The 17,743-nt window shown below is 39.4% G+C and overlaps 1 protein-coding gene across 2 annotated transcripts in view; it reads left to right on the top strand.

Annotated features, from left to right (window-relative positions):
- Window positions 1–6,379: 6,379 nt before the first annotated feature.
- Window positions 6,380–17,743, top strand: part of DYNC2LI1 (dynein cytoplasmic 2 light intermediate chain 1) — a 44,743-nt gene continuing 33,379 nt past the window's right edge. For both annotated transcript variants that reach the window (XM_068977286.1, XM_068977277.1), the window contains exons 1-2: window positions 6,380–6,449; window positions 8,206–8,323. In XM_068977286.1, the coding sequence (XP_068833387.1) occupies window positions 6,442–6,449; window positions 8,206–8,323 (126 nt within the window). In that variant the 5' untranslated portion in view covers window positions 6,380–6,441. The remainder of the gene's footprint in view (window positions 6,450–8,205; window positions 8,324–17,743) is intronic.

Raw genomic sequence — 17,743 nt, 5'->3', positions numbered from 1 at the left:
TCAGACACATCAAAGCTATTTTTCTCTTAAAATAAAATATTCTAGCAGTCTTTAGAAAGGGAGTTTCAAGGGAGTTTTGCCAAACTCATTTGGCAAACCAGTTGATTATTTGGACATGCTCACTGCCAAAAAATTATGTACTATAATTAAATGTGCTTTTAATTAATGATATGGTATTTAGAAAGAAGTAAAGTATCCAATTTAAGAAACAGCTGCTGGGTAGTGTTGAAGGGTAAGTTTTTAGTTCTATGAATCACTGTGTGAAAAAGCAGGCGCTGAATCCCGGGGATGGCAGAGCCTGGTGGGCTGCCATCTATGGGGTTGCACAGAGTTAGACACGACTGAAGCGACTTAGCAGCAGCAGCAGCAGGTAACCAGAACCTCCAGTGTGGTTTTAGAAAGTATACCCTGTCACCTTTTCAGATCACTGGAGTGTAAAACTTAAAATGAAACATTGATTCCTGACATTCCTTGGCTATCAACATAACCCAAGTTCACTGGAATATTGCCCACATTTCATTCCATTGGTGCTGGGTCATTTTGACCTTGCTTTGTTAAATAATAGTATCTTTGAAAACAAAGAAATTTTAAAGCTTTGCTTCATATAGTCTTTTAAATTATAGTTTGAAAATAAATTCCCCAAAATATTTTTTTTTAAAAAAAAGAGAAAGTAACTCTTCTTCAAAGGAGATAAATTTTAGTTGAGTCTAGAAACCTATTGCTTTACTAGGTTACATAAATGGTCAGTACATTCCAGTTTGTGTCAAAATAAAGTACTTAATATTATTCATGATGAAAATGAAACTGTGATAAGACATGAAAATTATATTGTAAAACTGTTTAATTGAAATAGTAATCATGAGTATACTTAATTTTATTTATGTGTAGAATATTTTTTATTTATATTTTGGACGTATATTTATCACTTTCTGTATGGTATTTTTTTAACCAGTTGGGGGAAAAAAGTTAGCTGCTGAATTAATTTGTTGGCGAGCCTTCTTGTTTTCTTTTTTGCTGCTTTCTCCCTGTGGCAATGTACTGTTCTCACACTAAGCCTTTTAAAAATGTTCCATCCTACGTTAGCATCCTTAGAAAGATCAGACCCAAGAAATACACTGATCAAGTAAGATTGTGCTTTACTGATAATGACAAAGGTCGAAACCACCCATAGAAATACATTGCCATTTACTAGTTCTCCTAATCTTTTGAGCCACAGCCACTCACTGTGTAAGCAAATTAATTTTTGAGAATAAACTGGTTACCAGTTTGGGATGACGCTCAGGCACCTTTTGGCTGGGATACAGTAGAGTTTCTGAGTTCCCAGAAAACCATTTAATAATCATTAGTTGGTGAGCCAGAGGCTTGGCAGAGCTGTTACATATGTATGAGGACTTTATTCTCAGGCAGTAGTTAGTTCACCATGTGCTAAGCCCCCCCCTAAAATCTTCTAATTTAAATGAATAGTGAAGGCTCAGCTTAAATGGTAGTACCCTAGACTTGGCATTTATTTTTGATAGAGCAGAGATAAAATATTTTGATGGAAAGAAATCAATTTTCTGTAACTGATGTGAAAATTTTATTTTCTGGGAAATTACTTTTATATAGCCATTTAAAAATTCAAAGTATGTTATTATGATTGGTTACAAGAGAATAATGTTACATGTTTAATTGTAATATTTGTCTCCTATCATTTTCCTCCCTTTCAATCATAATAAATGATTTACAAAACCCATTTCAAGCATTATCTTTTGAATAATCTTCAAGAAATACCTAATGTTTTCATTGTCAAAGCTGAAGTGTACTACTAGTGAAAATGGTAGTTATTACCTCCTTCTCCTGCACTCGTGCTTTGTCTTCTGTGTTGCTTTCCTTTATCCATATAAAAAGAAGCTGTGTGGACAAATTGTAATTATCATATATATATGTGCTCATTGACATATATACAATATGTATAAATCATGACGTTCTCCCATGATTTCGTAATAAGCTCCTTATAGGTAAGTTGATTGGACTGTGTCTAAAATTTTATTTTAAATGTTCTAGATTTGTGTCTGTGTGTGTCCTTGAAGTCAAATACTGCCATAGCTTAGAAATGAATTTAACTGTCAATTTACAGGAAAAGTTAGTCACAACTTACAAAGTCTTGGCTTGAAAAAAGTGTTTGTTAGTGGTTGTTTGGACATTTTTTTCCATAGAAAAAAATACATGGTAGTCAGGCTCCTGGAACAATACTTGTAGCCCATAATTGTACTGAAGTATATAATCCTGAAGAATTAGCCACCATGGATAATCCTATTTTTCTAGAAAAAGGCTTTAAGTGTTGTGGGATGCGAAGAACACATTTCACCCACCCTGCTCCCACCCCCAGCTGTCATGGAATTTGGACTTCTCATTGCTGAGTCTCTGGGCTGATTCCTGTGGACCAAAGGCTTTGGGAATGTGGGGACTGAGGAAGCGAAAATGAGGAGCTGGACCAGCAAGGTGAAGCAGCTTTTCCGCTAACTGGTTCATGCAGGGACCTCATCTCCCCTCTCATTTCCCCTTATTCTCTTTTCCCTAAAGGAAGAAAAGGATTTTACTGCTACAGAGTACTTCATTTAGCAGGAAATATTGCCAGTTTCCCTCAGAGAAGGAAAGACTTGATTTTCTTAATGCTTGTTTGAAAAATTCCATAGAAGGATTCTGATTAGCTCAACTCATGTTTAACTTTAAACACTCATATTAGGAGAGCACTTAATTATTAAAACTCTATATAGTGGAAACTTATGCAGCCATCAAAGCTATGTTTGTTATGCATTTTTGAAAAATTGATACAGGAAAACAGATATTGAAATCAGAATGTTAATTATACAGAAAAACCTCAGCTCTATGAGCAAAAAAGATTGGAATGAAAAACATCAAAATGTTGTTGTTACTTCTGGCATTTGCTTATTATACCCTCTTTGTTTTTTTCTGTATACTATTTTTTCTACAAAAAAATAAGGAAAATATATTAAAACTCTGTCACTTTCTGGGCTATTTTTAATAGCCTCCATACACGACTTCCAGACTCTGAAGCATCTTTCAAACAGAAACAAAAAATTATCTCACTGAACTAAAGTCTAGTCATGTTGTTGTTATTGTTCAGTAGCTAAGTCATATCCAGCTGTTTGTGACCCCATGGACTGCAGCCTCCTTGTCTATCACTTTCTCCTGAAGTTTGCCCAAGTTCAAGTCCACTGAGTTGGTGTTGCTTTCCAACCATCTCATCCTCTACCGCCCTCTTCTCCTTTTGCCTTCAATCTTTCCCAGCATAAGGGTCTTTTCAGCTTTCAAACTGTGGTGCTGGAGAAGACTCTTGAGACTCCCTTGGACAGCAAGGAAATCAAACTGGTCTTACAAGAAAGCAACCCTGAATACTCATTGCAAAGTGTAATGCTGAAGCTCCACTACTTTGGCCACCTGATACAAACAGCCAACTCGCTGGAAAGGTCTAATCATGGCACACCCCTATTTGAAATCTTTGGTTTCTCATAACCAACACAGTAAAATCCAGATTGCAAGACCTTTCACGGTAGTCCAATCTACCTACCTAGCTTACTCTCCCACCTTAGCCCCACCAGACACCTCTACCCCAAACTATTCACAGGTCACTGAATATACTCTGCCCATACCTTTACCTTTCATGTAATTGCTCATTTCATTCAGCAAGCAGCATAAAAATTATCTCCTCCTCCATCACCATCACTGAAATCTGTGAGTCTTCTTGGGCTGATCCAGAAGAGGAGCTCTAATCTTTGTATACTCAAACAATTTCATCTACCATGGAAAGTCACTTTATTTGTCTAAATATGAAGCCTAATGGCAGAAAGTGAAGAAGAACTAAAGAGCCTCTTGATGAAAGTGAAAGAGGAGAGTGAAAAATTTGGCTTAAAGCTCAACATTCAGAAAACTAAGATCATGGCATTCAGTCCCATCACTTCATGGCAAATAGATGGGGAAACAATGGCTGACTTTATTTTGGGGGACTCCAAAATCACTGCAGATGGTGATTGCAGCCATGAAGTTAAAAGACGCTTACTCCTTGGAAGGAAAGTTATGATCAACCTAGACTGCATATTAAAAAGTAGAGACATTACTTTGTCCGCAAAGGTCCATCTTAGTCAGGGTATGGTTTTTTCAGTAGTCATGTATGGATGTGAGAGTTGGACTATAAAGAAAGCTGAGCACAGAAGAATTGATGCTTTTGAACTGTGGTGTTGGAGAAGACTCTTGAGAGTCCCTTGGACTGCAAGGAGATCCAACCAGTCCATTCTGAAGGAAATCAGTCTTGGGTGTTCATTGGAGGGACTGATGTTGAAGCTGAAACTCCAATACTTTGGCCACCTGATGCGGAGAGCTGACTCATTTGAAAAGACCCTGATGTTGGGAAAGATTGAAGGCAGGAAGAGAAGGGGACGACAGAGGATAAGATGGTTAGATGGCATCACTGACTAAATGGACATGAGTCTGGGTGAACTCCAGGAGTTGGTGATGGATAGGGAGGCCTGGTGTGCTGCAGTTCATGGGGTCTCGCCGAGTCAGACACAACTGAGCAACTGAACTGAACTGATGAAGCCTCAGGAAGCAAAAAGATAGAAAACAGAATTCATCTTAATTAGATCAAGGTGAATCAAGTGACTCACTCCTGAATCAATGCTAGTGATTAGGGCCCAGCCAGATAACCTTCACCTGGTTACCATACTCACTACTTCAACCACCTGTCCCAGTTATCCAAATCGTTATAACTTTAACTTGCTAATACTGTGCCTAGTCCACAGAAAAAATGTTAGCTGCCATTATTGTTATCCATAGCAATAGGGCTTCCCAACTAACATGCAAAAGGCATATAAAGTTCCAGAACCCCAGCCATCATGATTTATCACAATTTGCCCCACATCAGTTTGTGAGTTTATAGGTGGGCTAGCTCCAGGATATATAATAGATGCTGACTCCATGATGTATCAGCCTCCCTTGCTACCATTCTTTCTCTGTTGAACTCCCCTCCATTACTTCCCTTCCTATTTGTAACTGTAGTCTTCTGTGTCTCCAAAATGCACCTAAATATTGGGAGAAGTTTGTCCCCAAAGATTTTATCAGAAGTTAATGCCTTTTATTTCCATCTGCTTCATTTCCTTGTGTTTCTTCAAAGCTGCTGATCAGCCACTTCCCTTACCATAACAGGTATTAAGCACTTAAAACAGTGTTTCAGACACACATAAGTTATGTTTTACATATATTTATCTCATTTAAAAGTCACATTTTTTTTTCTTGCTTTACCGGATTGGAAGCAAAGGCTCAGAGAAATTGAGTAATTTATCCCTAGTGGCAACTGAGTGTGGCTGAGTCAGGACTTCAAACTATCTTACTCCAAAATTCAGATTCTTGAACATCACACAATAGAGACTAAGCAAATGGCAGAACAGTAGAGGGAAATTTCTCCTTCCAACAGTCAGCTCATCTTGGGCTAGAGAGCCTGGGTCAGCATTCGAGACAGATCAAACACTGCCACTGCCGTGCAAGTTTCATCAACTCCTTTAGGCCGAGTCACTTGTAAATTGTACCTCTCTGCAATAGTTTATACCTTTGGCTTCCTTTAATTAGTGTGTCATATAGTAATATTAATAACTCAGAGTTTGTTATTGACTTGGATATAAGTAAATGAAGTATTACAGTGATGCATTTGCTTTATTAACTTATTAATAAACAATGTGCTGGGCTTCCCTTGTGCTCAGATGGTAAAGAATCCACCTGCCATGCAGGAGGCCTGGGTTTGATCCCTGAGTCAGGAAGATCCCGTGGAGAAAGGAATGGCTACCCATTCCAGTTTTCTTGCCTGGAGAATTCCATGGACAGAGGAGGCTGGCGGGCTAGAGTCCGTGGGGTCCCAAAGAGTCGAAGACGACTAAGCGACTAATATTTTCTCTCACTTTCAAACGATGTGCTATTCTACAAAATCTGAAACAACCAACCAAACAGAAGGCTGGAAAATACTAAAATGTTTGTCTCTAGTAAATCACTAGAAAACCGCTCAGGAGATTGTTTCCTCCTCCACTCCCAAATCACTGTTACTGGGGAGAGAAAAGTAATTCAAGACAGAAACCCCTGGCATATAAATAGTCGGTACTCAGGAGAATATTTTTTAAATAAAAGAACACTTCCGGCCCAGAGTTTTTTAAGTCCCAGATTTACTGCCACGAGTCTCCTCTCCCATCCAAAACGGCTGAAGCCGAGACGAGAAAAGAACGCTAAAAACTACCTTTCCCATGATGCCTCTACCCTGCACGCAACCCATGAGTGTGACGTAGCTACCATGGCAACGCAATACTCTGCTTTAACCCGGCCTGTCTCCGAGTTCGCCGTGCGGCTGATTCTAGGCTGGGCCTCACGCGGCGATCAGGACACTGGGGCGGCCAAGCCACGATGCCCAGGTATCCCTGCAACCCTGCTTGAGCCTGGTTTATTCAACCCACGAGAGCCTCCCTTCTTTCCCAACTCAGCCTGGATGGGGTGGAGGCGGGGAGCGGCGGTGGAGGGAGAGGCCGCTGGCAGTATATGTGGGGAGAGGAGTTACAGCGAGTCCCGTAGTGGGTTTGTCAAGATACTATCCTTAACAGTATGCATTCTGCCAAAAGCAAGTGGGAAAGTTCCAGAGGTGGAAAAGTTAAGAGATGTTGAAAGATGATTCAACTCCAATCATTCATTTCTTCAAAAAGTTTTTTGAGGGCCCAGAAATGTTCTAGGAACAGGGTTTCAGGCGGTGAGCCAGACCACAAACCCACTTCCTCGGGGACCTCCTGTCCGAGTGCAGGGGTTTACGACAAAGATAAAAGAGGGGAAACTAGTGAAGACACTGAAAAATCCAAGGTCACATTTTAAGGGGAGGGGGTGGGATTTTAATCACCTATCAGATACATTTTAACTCTTCTCTGATGTTTATTTTAGTTGCTTGTTCTCAAGATCATGCTTAAAACTTCCCTGAACGACTTGTAAAGACATGAGGGAGAGAGTGGGGTACTGGACTACATCACAGAGCAAGCTTTCTGGTTTTTTTTTTTTTTTGTATTGTGGATGGGCTGTGTGATCGCTGTTGAGTTTATGAACCTTAAGTTTCCCATCACCGTAAATGGTTACACCACCTTTTTCTCTTTACTGCTGGGAACTTGGAAAGGAGATAATCACCTTATGAAGAAATGGGTGTAACTGAAGAGCAAACAGGCTCAGACTGAGTTCTTAGGGGCTCGCCTGTGAAGTAAATGTGTGAATTTTAGTGCAGACCCCCCTTTTCCATTCCTAGTTCTTGAAAAATAATAATTATAAACACTCACTAATTTTAGGTGATTATATATAGGCCAGGCCCTAACCTAAATGAATTATCACATTTTACAATCATGGCAGTCCTATGAAGTTGATTGTGTTTTTTAGTCCGTAGTTAGAGGAGAAGAAAGAAAAGTGAGCCTGGGGACTAGCACAGAAATGTGAGTATACTAGGTGCTCAATAAATATCTGTTGAATGAAGGATTCAGAGAGGTTAGGTAATTTACTCAAGTTGGCATACTCTCTATGAAGAAAGTAGTAGATTCAGGTGGATAAAACATGAAATCTTACTCATATTTTCTAGCTCAGTACTCCATAATTTATTTAGACTTTACTTTAAAAAAAAATCTTATCTGTGTAGAGAGGTGAATGAAAGGATGATTTTCAAAAGGAATTTTAGGTGATTTTCTCCCTTCTTTTATATTGTAAAAAAGGAATCTTGAGCCAAAAAATGTATAATTTTAAAAAACTAAAACTATTTCAGGTAGCAAAGGTTATGTGGTAAACTAGATTTACATGTTTCCCCCTTTTGCTAGATGTTGGTGGTTTTCCAGTTGTATGTTTCCAAAAGGCATGATACCTTCATGTGTGTCTGAGAGGCTAACACATACAGCTTTCAGCCCTGGCCAGGAGTCCAAAAATAAGACAACTTCAGATCTTGGCAGTAGCTCTGTTTATCATTTTCTTCTTCCATCTAGTACACAGAAAATGACTAATCCTCCAAAGTTTTACCAGCTCATTGTCCTCCCCCACAAATGATATTGGTTTGTTTTATAAATCTGATTGAAATGAAATTTCTGTGGGCTGGAGAGAAATTTTGTAAGGATTCTTTTTGTTTTTCTGAATTTTGGTTATCTTTCTCTCATATAGTGAAACTCTCTGGGAAATTGCAAAAGCTGAAGTGGAAGAACGGAGAAGTGGTGGAAGTGAAGGTGATGGAGTTGAAATTGGAGAAAAGTCTGTATTCTTCATTGGCAGTAAAAATGGGGTAATGCATTTGCTCGTACTTTTTTCACCGCAAGCATTGTGATGATTTAATAGCCAGTGGTAACATTTACTTTAATACTTTGGTAAAAATGTAGGTATTTCAACTCTTTAACCAGATGACCAAGCTCCAGCCTGCTGGTTACTTTAAGTCTGGTTGGGCCCTGCTCATGGAAGGGTGGGAACTAACACACCCAACCTGCCTCTTCTTGTCAAGTGGTGTGTCCTGACCTGAGCCACAGGAACCCAGAGGAAGGGGTACTTGTTTCTGACTAGACAGCCCAGAGGAGTCATCTTTTCCCAGTTTGCACAAAAGCACCATAAATACTATTCTAATGGTCATATTTATAGATAACTTGTATAGCTAAAACAAGCACATATAAAAAACATGAACCATATAGAGTATAATGCATTTACTTTCACTTATCTTAAACTAGTGTCACAGAAATGGAAAGAACCCTGGAGATAGTCTGGTCTTCTGCAATAGGGATTCTTACCCTGGAATCCATGGAATTACTTTTTGGGGTCCATGAGCTCCCTAGAAATGTATGCAGAATTGTGTGTGTGCACTGGTGTTTTTTAATGGGAAATCAGGTTTCCCAAGGGTTCTAGTACCTCATCAAAATGTTGAGAGCCATTCTAGACAGTGGTTGTATAGTCTAGGTTTGAATATTTCCAACCATGGGGATGCTCTCTTTCACAAGGCAGCCTGTCTTAGGTAACCTCTCACTTTTGATCTTTCACTTTGGAGGAAGCAAGCTGCCATGTTGTATGCAGGTCCAGTCCACATGGCAAAGAACTGAAGCCTGTGGCCAAGAGCTAGCAAGGAACTGATTGCCTTTTGCCAGCAACCATGTTAAGGAGCTTGGAAAATGATTCCCCAGTTCAGTTGAGCCAAGAGATAACTTTCGTCCCAAATGACATCTTGACTACAACTTTATGAAAATTCTTAAGCCAGAACCATCCAACTAAGGTACTCTCAGATTCCAGATTCTGAGAAACTGGCTGAAATAATGGCTGTTGTTTTAAAACTTGACAAATTTGGGATTAATTTACTATGTAGCAATAGATAACTAATGCACATAAAAGCTACAGGAAATTCCCTGGCAGTCCAGTGGTTGTGACTTTCTGCTTTCACTGCCAACAGGATGAGTTAATCCCTGGGCTGGAATTGGCATCCTGCAGGCCGCATGGCTATGGCCAAAAAAAGAAAGGGGGGGGATACATATAAAGACTTAGCAAATAAAATACAAAGACGTTTTAAACTTTGGGGAAAAGTTATTTGAGAAAGGAAACGATCATACTCCTGCACTTGGCATGACAGAAAAATAAAATACACTTAACATTTTTTTTTAAAGATTATCCAAAGGTGTGTAAAGCAAAATAACCTCTGTTCACAGTTCAGAATCTCTCCTCGAAGCCACCATTTTCATATCTTTTACTGTTTCTTCTATAATTGTACTTCTTTACTTCTGAATAATGTGTTTATGGGCTATTTTCATAAACACAATGTTAGACATTACCTGTTGAGTCTCTGATAGAAGACTATATACTTCCGCATCTCTCTCACACTTGCACTTCCAGTAACGTTGTGGTTATCATTTAGGGTTAACTTAAGTATCTCTTTCACAGGTAGCTGCATGGCTACTGTCCCTCCCTAACGTCTTGGGGATTCCCTTTGCATCTTTGTGTTGGAGCTCCAATTCCCTGGATCCTGTGTCTTCTTTTTTCTTGGTTTGCTCAAGTATGTCTTTGTGGAGTACATTCTTTTGTAGTTTCCTGGGAAAGTATACATGGGAAGTAAAATTTTTGAGACCTTGCACATGTGAAATATCTTTATTTCACCCTCACCCTGGGTTGAAAGTTTATCTAGGTATAGAATTCTAGGTTGGAATGAGTCACTTAACCTCTCTCTAACCCTAGTTTCTGTGTGAGTCTGTTATTATCTCTTTTAGGAGTGACTGAAAACTCAATTCAAACTGAGTTAGACACTATCTTGAATAGTTGATGTCCCCTACACTGTTATACTTTATCTGTATTCCTCTTGTGATGTGTGCAATCAGATAGCATATGGTCAGGCTGCAGTCTCCTGTATACTGTCACAAGTTTCATGTGTTCCTTTATTTTCATCCAAATGCATTTGTTTATGCTGCCACCCCCTGCATATTTGTCAGTTACCATACAAATACACAAAGTGTGCTGCAGTTTTCCTCCTTTTTTAATTCTTTACAGTGATATATTACACTTACTCATGCCACAGGCCTTGGTAATATATATGAGGTCATTTTGTTTTTCTGTGATAATGTTGCACTTATTATTACTTGCACGGTTTTGCATCTGTGGCTGTAATGTAGTATTCTAAGGCCTTGTCTCAGCTGCTTTGTTCTGTGAATTACATGGACCCTCTTCCATTATTCTCTTAAAAACTTTTTTCTTAATGTCATACCAAATGACATCTCCGTTTATCTGGACCTTTCTCTCTTGTTTTCTCTAATCTCATTTGATTGTCAAGTTTTTAGGCATGATCTTCTGATCCTCCTGACATATGTTTCACTTCTTATCAAGGTACAGTCATTCTGTGTAAACTATTATATGCAGAATGGATCAACAAGATCCTAGTGTATCACACAGGAACTGTATTCAGTGTCCCATGATAAACCATAATGGAAAAGGAAAAAAATAAAGGTTGCAGAAAAATTTTTTTCAAAGGGTTAATCATGCTAGTATTCTTAGACTGTGGCTCAGAAAACTTTATCACTGACTAGTCTTTCACTTCCCAGAGCTTATTTTCTCACCCTAAACCTCAATCTCTAGGTGGCAGAAAAGAGGAAAGGAAGCTGTTTAGACCTCCACGCTTTTGCTTTTCCAGTTCTCCATTGTCTAAGATCTGGTTATCATCAGATCCTTTCCATGGTTCTGTAAGGGACAGAAAATAGTAGGCACACATCTTCCCCACACATTTTATCAATTATGTTCCCCTTTTCTGCTGATCCTGAAGATGACATCTGATCTATAGTATTCCAGGAAAGTGTTGGCAGTTGAGATAAAATCTGTTTGTCATTTCTTCCTCTAGCAATGTCAGTTATCTCCACACAGATTAGCAGAAGTCAGCCAAAATCCATGGGTTGATGTGTGCACAGGTTTAGCAAACTCTTAAGATCAACAGAGAGATAATTTCACATAGAATACCACATTATATCTTTTGAGAAATTTAAGTATTGTGTACCATAAGGGGAAGTTAGTTAAGAAGAATGTGGACTATAACATTAATGTTCTCACTGAGACATGATTGGAAAATACCCAGGTGAAAGAATTTTACATATAAAATAAGTTATTATTGTTTTTATCATCTAATATTACGATAATTACATTTTGAAAATAATATTTAGACATTTTGTGCAAATTCATGGCCATGGAACCATTGAACTTGAAGTTAATGAGCTAAATTTATACTTAGCTAATACCATATTTCAACATTCAGAAAACTAAGATAATGGCATCTGATCCATGGTAAATAGATGGGGAAAAAGTGGAAGCAGTGACAGATTTTATTTTCTTGGGCTCCAAAATCACTACAGATGGTGACAGCAGCCATTGAAATTAAAAGACACTTGCTCCTTGGAAGGAAAGCTATAATAAACTTAGCATATTAAAAAGCAAAGATGTCACTTTGCCTACAAAGGTCTATATAATCAAAGCTATGATTTTTGCAATAGTTGTGTATAGATGTGAGAGTTGGACCATAAAGAATGCTGAGCGCCAAAAAATTGATGCTTTCAAATTGTGGTACTGGAGAAAATCTTGAGAGTCTTTTGTACGGCAAGGAGATCCAACCAGTCAATCCTACAGGCAATCAACCCTGAATATTCATTGGAAGGACTGATACTGAAGGTCCAATACTTTGCCCATGTGATATGAAGAGCCAGCTCAGGGAACACTGAGCTGGTACTGGGAATACAGACCCTGATACTGGGAAAGATTGAGGCCAGGAGGAAAAGGGAGCAACAGAGGATGAGATGGTTGGATGGCATCACCAACTCAATGGACATGAGTTTGAGCAAACTCCAAGAGATAGTGAAGGACAGGGAAGCCTGGTACACTGCAGTCCATGGGGTCACAAGGTTGAACATGACTTAGCAACTGAACAACAATACCATATTTAGCGTGAATTGATCTAGGAAAAATTATAGTAGTAAATATAATTTAAAATATTTTAATTATATTTTTATTTCATAATTTGACAATATTAAGGTCTTCCACCTCAACTGAGTATAAAAGCCAGGATCCATTTAAATATCTAACTCAGCATCTAAGTCAATAGGCATTATCTTAAATAATATTCATTTTTTAAATTCAGTTACTTCACTTTTAGGAATTTCATTTAAGGAATAATTGAATTGTGGTAGCTCAGATGGTAAAGAATCTTCCTGCAGTCCAGGAGACCAGGGTTCAATCTCTGGATCGGGAAGATCCCCTGGTGAAGGGAATAGCAGCCCACTCCAGTATTCTTGCCTGGAGAATTCCATGGAGAGGAGCCTGGTGGGCTACAGCCTGTGGGGTTGCAAAGAGTCATACATGACTGAGCGACTAACACACGCAATGATGTCTGTCACAGGGTTTCAAAGGGTTATTTATTGTTGTGAAAAATAAGGGGGAAAAGGACAGCATATCCATCAGAACACTTTAGTAGCCAGAGACCCTGGACCACTCACTGTAAGTTTCTGTTGTTTAGCCAGGGATGCAAAAAGGGTTTGGAAGTAGCCATACAGAGCAGGAACAGATGTATCATATCTTCATGCAGCTTTGCTTGGATTACAAAGTTCTGGCCAGAGACACAGAACTGCTGGTGACACTGTCTAAAAAAGGCCAATACTTGCAGATCCAAGATGCTGATATTCATCCTATTTGGGGTTTATATTACAGACCTTCCTTGACTTATGGTGGGGTTACATCCCCATAAATACTGTCAGTCAAAAAGTGCATTTAACACATCTGACCTAACCTATGCCATAGCTCAGCTTACATGCTTGTGTGCTAAGTCACTTCAGTCATGTCCAACTTTTTGCAACCCCATGGACTATAGCCCACGAGGCTACTCTGTCCATGGGATTCTCCAGGCAAGAATACTGGAGTGAGTTGCCATGCCCTCCTCCAGGGAATCTTCCTGATAGCTTAGCCTAGCCTACCTTAAATGTGCTCAGAATATTTACCTCAGCCTACAGTTGAGCCAAGTTATCTAGCACACAGCCTATTTTATAATAAAGTGTTGAATATCTTGTGCAATTTATTGAATAACATACTGAAAGTGAAAAACAGAATGGTTATAAGTGTACTGGTGGTTCCCCTCATGATCGGGGGGCTGACTGGGAGCTGCGGCTCACTGCTGCTGCCCACCATCACAGGAGGAGTTTATTAGTACGTATCACTAGCCCGGGAAAAGTGCGGTTTCTACTGAGTGTATATCAATTTTGCACTTTCATGAAGTCAAAATATCATAAATGGAACAATCCTAAGTTGGGGACTATCTTATGATATATATAATCTTATATAATAGAGATAGTTGTTGTATATATGATACTATTTTATTTTTGTGCTTCATGTTAAGGGCATGAAGGGGCATGTTAAAGGCATGTTAACAGAAGTTAGTCAGGAACTAACTTCTGTGTCAATGAGGCCACATCTTTACCAGGCAGCGTCAGTGCCCAGGTAGCCAGAGCACCCTGCTGTGTCTGGCCTGTGTCCCAGAAGGATGCATGGACTTTGGAGGCCTCTCAGTAAAGCTGAAAAAAGTAAAGTTCTGAAAAAAGTGCTTAGAGAATGTGTTGTTTGTGCATGTGATTTTGGAAGTGGTACAGTTTCCAGGAGTGAAATGGTTCAAGATAGAACCCCGAAAGTGACATGTGGCAGAAGTGGAGTGAAGGAAAGAGTCTCTTGAGGCAAAGGGCACCTTGAGGTCGGGGTCATAGGTGGGTTGCCCATGCCCACGTAGGGGTGAGGTGAACAAGACTAATGACAGTAGCTGAGAGGGGAAGGTAGACTGAGCCGAAAGAGATGACAACCAAGAGGGTAGGCTGATACAAGCCTCTTAAGATTCCTGCAAGAGGAGAGAAGTAGAGTAATAGCCTCTAGGTGGCACTGGAGAGCAGGGAGGGCCCTGAAGTGTGTGGGGGTGATGAACAAATAGCCTTCTTTAGTAGGACGGCAGAGGAAGTGTTCAAGAGATAGTCATATGTTAGTGCAGGCCAACAGAGAGAAAGCTCTGAAGAGGAAGTTGAGGATTCAGGGCAGCTGGGTTTTAGAAGGGAGGAGATTATTATGCCCAATGAAGGGATATGTAGAGGATTATGGAATTAGAGTTGCAAGGATGACAAGTCAGAGGGAGGCTGGACTTCTGCTGTGATGGACGTAACGGAAGGGAATGTGGGATTCATTCTGATAGTCACTCAGTGAACTTGTACTATGTCAGTGCTTCTTGGACTTGGAAACCCAGGAGTCTGTGGATGCCTTCTCAAAGGGCAAGAGTTTACTAGTGAATTTTTAAAATTTGGGTTGTTATTTTAATGATAATCTAAAAGTTGATTTCAGTGCCCAGAGTTGAGTTTTGTTTTTATTTGAAATTCCACCAGGTAGTCTTATACATTAATGTGAAATTATAATGAAAATAATTTAAATCACCGCTACAGAACCATGAGAATTTGAGAAGATTAGCTAGATAGATATTATCTAAGATTCCTACCAATTCTAAAATACAGTAATTCTGTATACTTTCCTGCACATTGAATACATTTATATTTAGGTGTCACAGTCCTCATTATTTTAAAAAGTTAAAAATACACTACATGTGATACATGTAAAGTGTAGGATAATTAGAAAATCCTGATTTTCTTTAGAAAATAAATTACCTATAAAGTTGTCACCTGGAAACATTCACTATTAACATGTGATGTCTCTCTGGATTTCTGTTTTTTTCTCTGTATGTGTGTGTATATGCATCTCAAGGAAGAGGTGATTTTTAACTGAAAATAGGGTCATGGTAATCTATTATGCATGTCTTACTCTGTCAGTGTGTCTCAGTTCAATTCAGTTCAGTTCAGTTGCTCAGTGTGTCTGACTCTTCGCAGCCTCATGGACCACAGCACGCCAGGCCTCCCTGTCCATCACCAACTCCCGGAGTTTACTCAAACTCATCTCCATTAAGTTGGTGATGCCATCCAACCATCTCATCCTCTGTCATCCGCTTCTCCTCCTGCCTTCAATGTTTCCCAGCATCAGGGTCTTTTCAAATGAGTCAGTTCTTTGCATCAGGTGGCCACAGTATTGGAGTTTCAGCTTCAACATCAGTCCTCCCAGTGAACACCCAGGACTGATTTCCTTTAGGATGGACTGGTTGGATCTCCTTGCAGTACAAGGGACTCTCAAGAGTCTTCTCCAACAGTTCTAAAGCGTCAATTCTTTGGCACTCAGCTTTCTTCACAGTCCAACTCTCACATCCTACATGACCACTGGAAAAACCATAGCCTTCACTAGACAGACCTTTGTTGGCAAAGTAATGTCTCTGCTTTTTAATACATCATGTAGGTTGGTCACAACTTTTCCTCCAAGGAGCAAGCGTCTTTTAATTTCATGGCTCTAGTCATCATCTGCAGTGATTTGGAGCCCAAAAAAATAAAGTCAGCCACTGTTTCCACTGTTTCCCCATCTATTCGCCATGAAGTGATGGGACTGGATGCCATGATCTTCGTTTTCTGAATGTTGAGCTTTAAGCCAACTTTTTCACTCTCCTCTTTCACTTTCATCAAGTGCCTCTTTAGTTCTTCTTTGCTTTCTGCCATAAGGGTGGTGTCATCTGCATATCTGAGGTTATTAATATTTCTCCTGGGAATCTTGATTCCAGCTTGTGCTTCATCCAGCCAAGCGTTTCTCATGATGTACTCTGCGTATAAGTTAAATAATCATGGTGACAATATACAGCCTTGACATACTCCCTTTCCTATTTGGAACCAGTCTGTTGTTCCATGTTCAGTTCTAACTGTTGCTTCCTGACCTACATACAGATTTCTCAAGAGGCAGGTCAAGTGGTCTGGTATTCCCATCTCTTTCAGAATTTTCCACAGTTTATTGTGATCCACACAGTCAAAGGCTTTGGCATAGTCAATGAAGCAGAAATAGATGTTTTTTCTGGAACTCTCTTGCTTTTTCGATGATCCAGCAGATGTTGGCAATTTGATCTCTGGTTCCTCTGCCTTTTCTAAATCCAGCTTGAACATCTGGAAGTTCACGGTTCACATATTATTGAAGCCTGGCTTGGAGAATTTGAGCATTACTTTACTAGCGTGTGAGATGAGTGCAATTGTGCAGTAGTTTGAGCATTCTTTGGCATTGCCTTTCTTTGGGATTGGAATGAAAACTGACCTTTTCCAGTCCTGTGGCCACTGCTGAGTTTTCCAAATTTGCTGGCATATTGAGTGCAGCACTTTCACAGCATCATCTCTTAGGATTTGAGAGAGCTCAACTGGAATTCCATCACCTCCACTAGCTTTGTTCATAGTGATGCTTCCTAAGGCCCATTTGACTTCACAATCCAGGATGTCTGGCTCTAGGTGAATGATCACACCATTATGATTATCTGGGTCATGAAGATCTTTTCTGTACAGTTCTTCTGTGTATTCTTGCCACCTCTTCTTAATATCTTCTGCTTCTGTTAGGTCCATACCATTTCTGTCCTTTATTGAGTCCATCTTTGCATGAAATGTTCCCTTGGTATCTCTAATTTTCTTGAAGAGATCTCTAGTCTTTCCCATTCTGTTGTTTTCGTCTGTTTCTTTGCACTGATCACTGAGGAAGGCTTTCTTATCCCTCCATGCTATTCTTTGGAAGTCTGCATTCAAATGGGAATATCTTTCCTCTCCTCCTTTGCTTTTTGCTTCTCTTCTTTTCACAGATATTTGTAAGGCCTCCTCACACAGCCATTTTGCTTTTTTGCATTTCTTTTTCTTGGGGACGGTCTTGATCCCTGTCTCCTGTACCGTGTCACAAACGTCCACCCATAGTTCATCAGGCACTCTGTCTATCAGATCTAGTCCCTTAAATATATTTCTCACTTCCACGGTATAATCATAAGGGATTTGATTTAGGTCAATATGTCTATTCCTACATTATTCCTATGATCTGCATGTTATTCATTATATTGATGGTCATAATTTAGTCAGTTCCCTATTTGGAAAATTTAGATTGTTTCTGATCTTTCACTTTGATATAACACCTACCAGTAAATATCTTTCAATTATGTATTTTAGTACTATTCCAATTATTTATTTATATATCTTACTACCAAAAAAGTCATTCAATTTAATCATAGCCCAGATGTAATTTGGAGTCACAATTATCTTTTTGGGGGTAAGTATTGTAGGTTCCTTGGCTTTGA

The sequence above is a fragment of the Capricornis sumatraensis genome, chromosome 1, assembly GCF_032405125.1.
Source record: "Capricornis sumatraensis isolate serow.1 chromosome 1, serow.2, whole genome shotgun sequence".
In the NCBI taxonomy this organism is placed as follows: Eukaryota; Metazoa; Chordata; class Mammalia; order Artiodactyla; family Bovidae; genus Capricornis; species Capricornis sumatraensis.
Note: the sequence above shows the minus strand (reverse complement) of the source record. Positions and strands in the feature narration are given on the sequence as shown.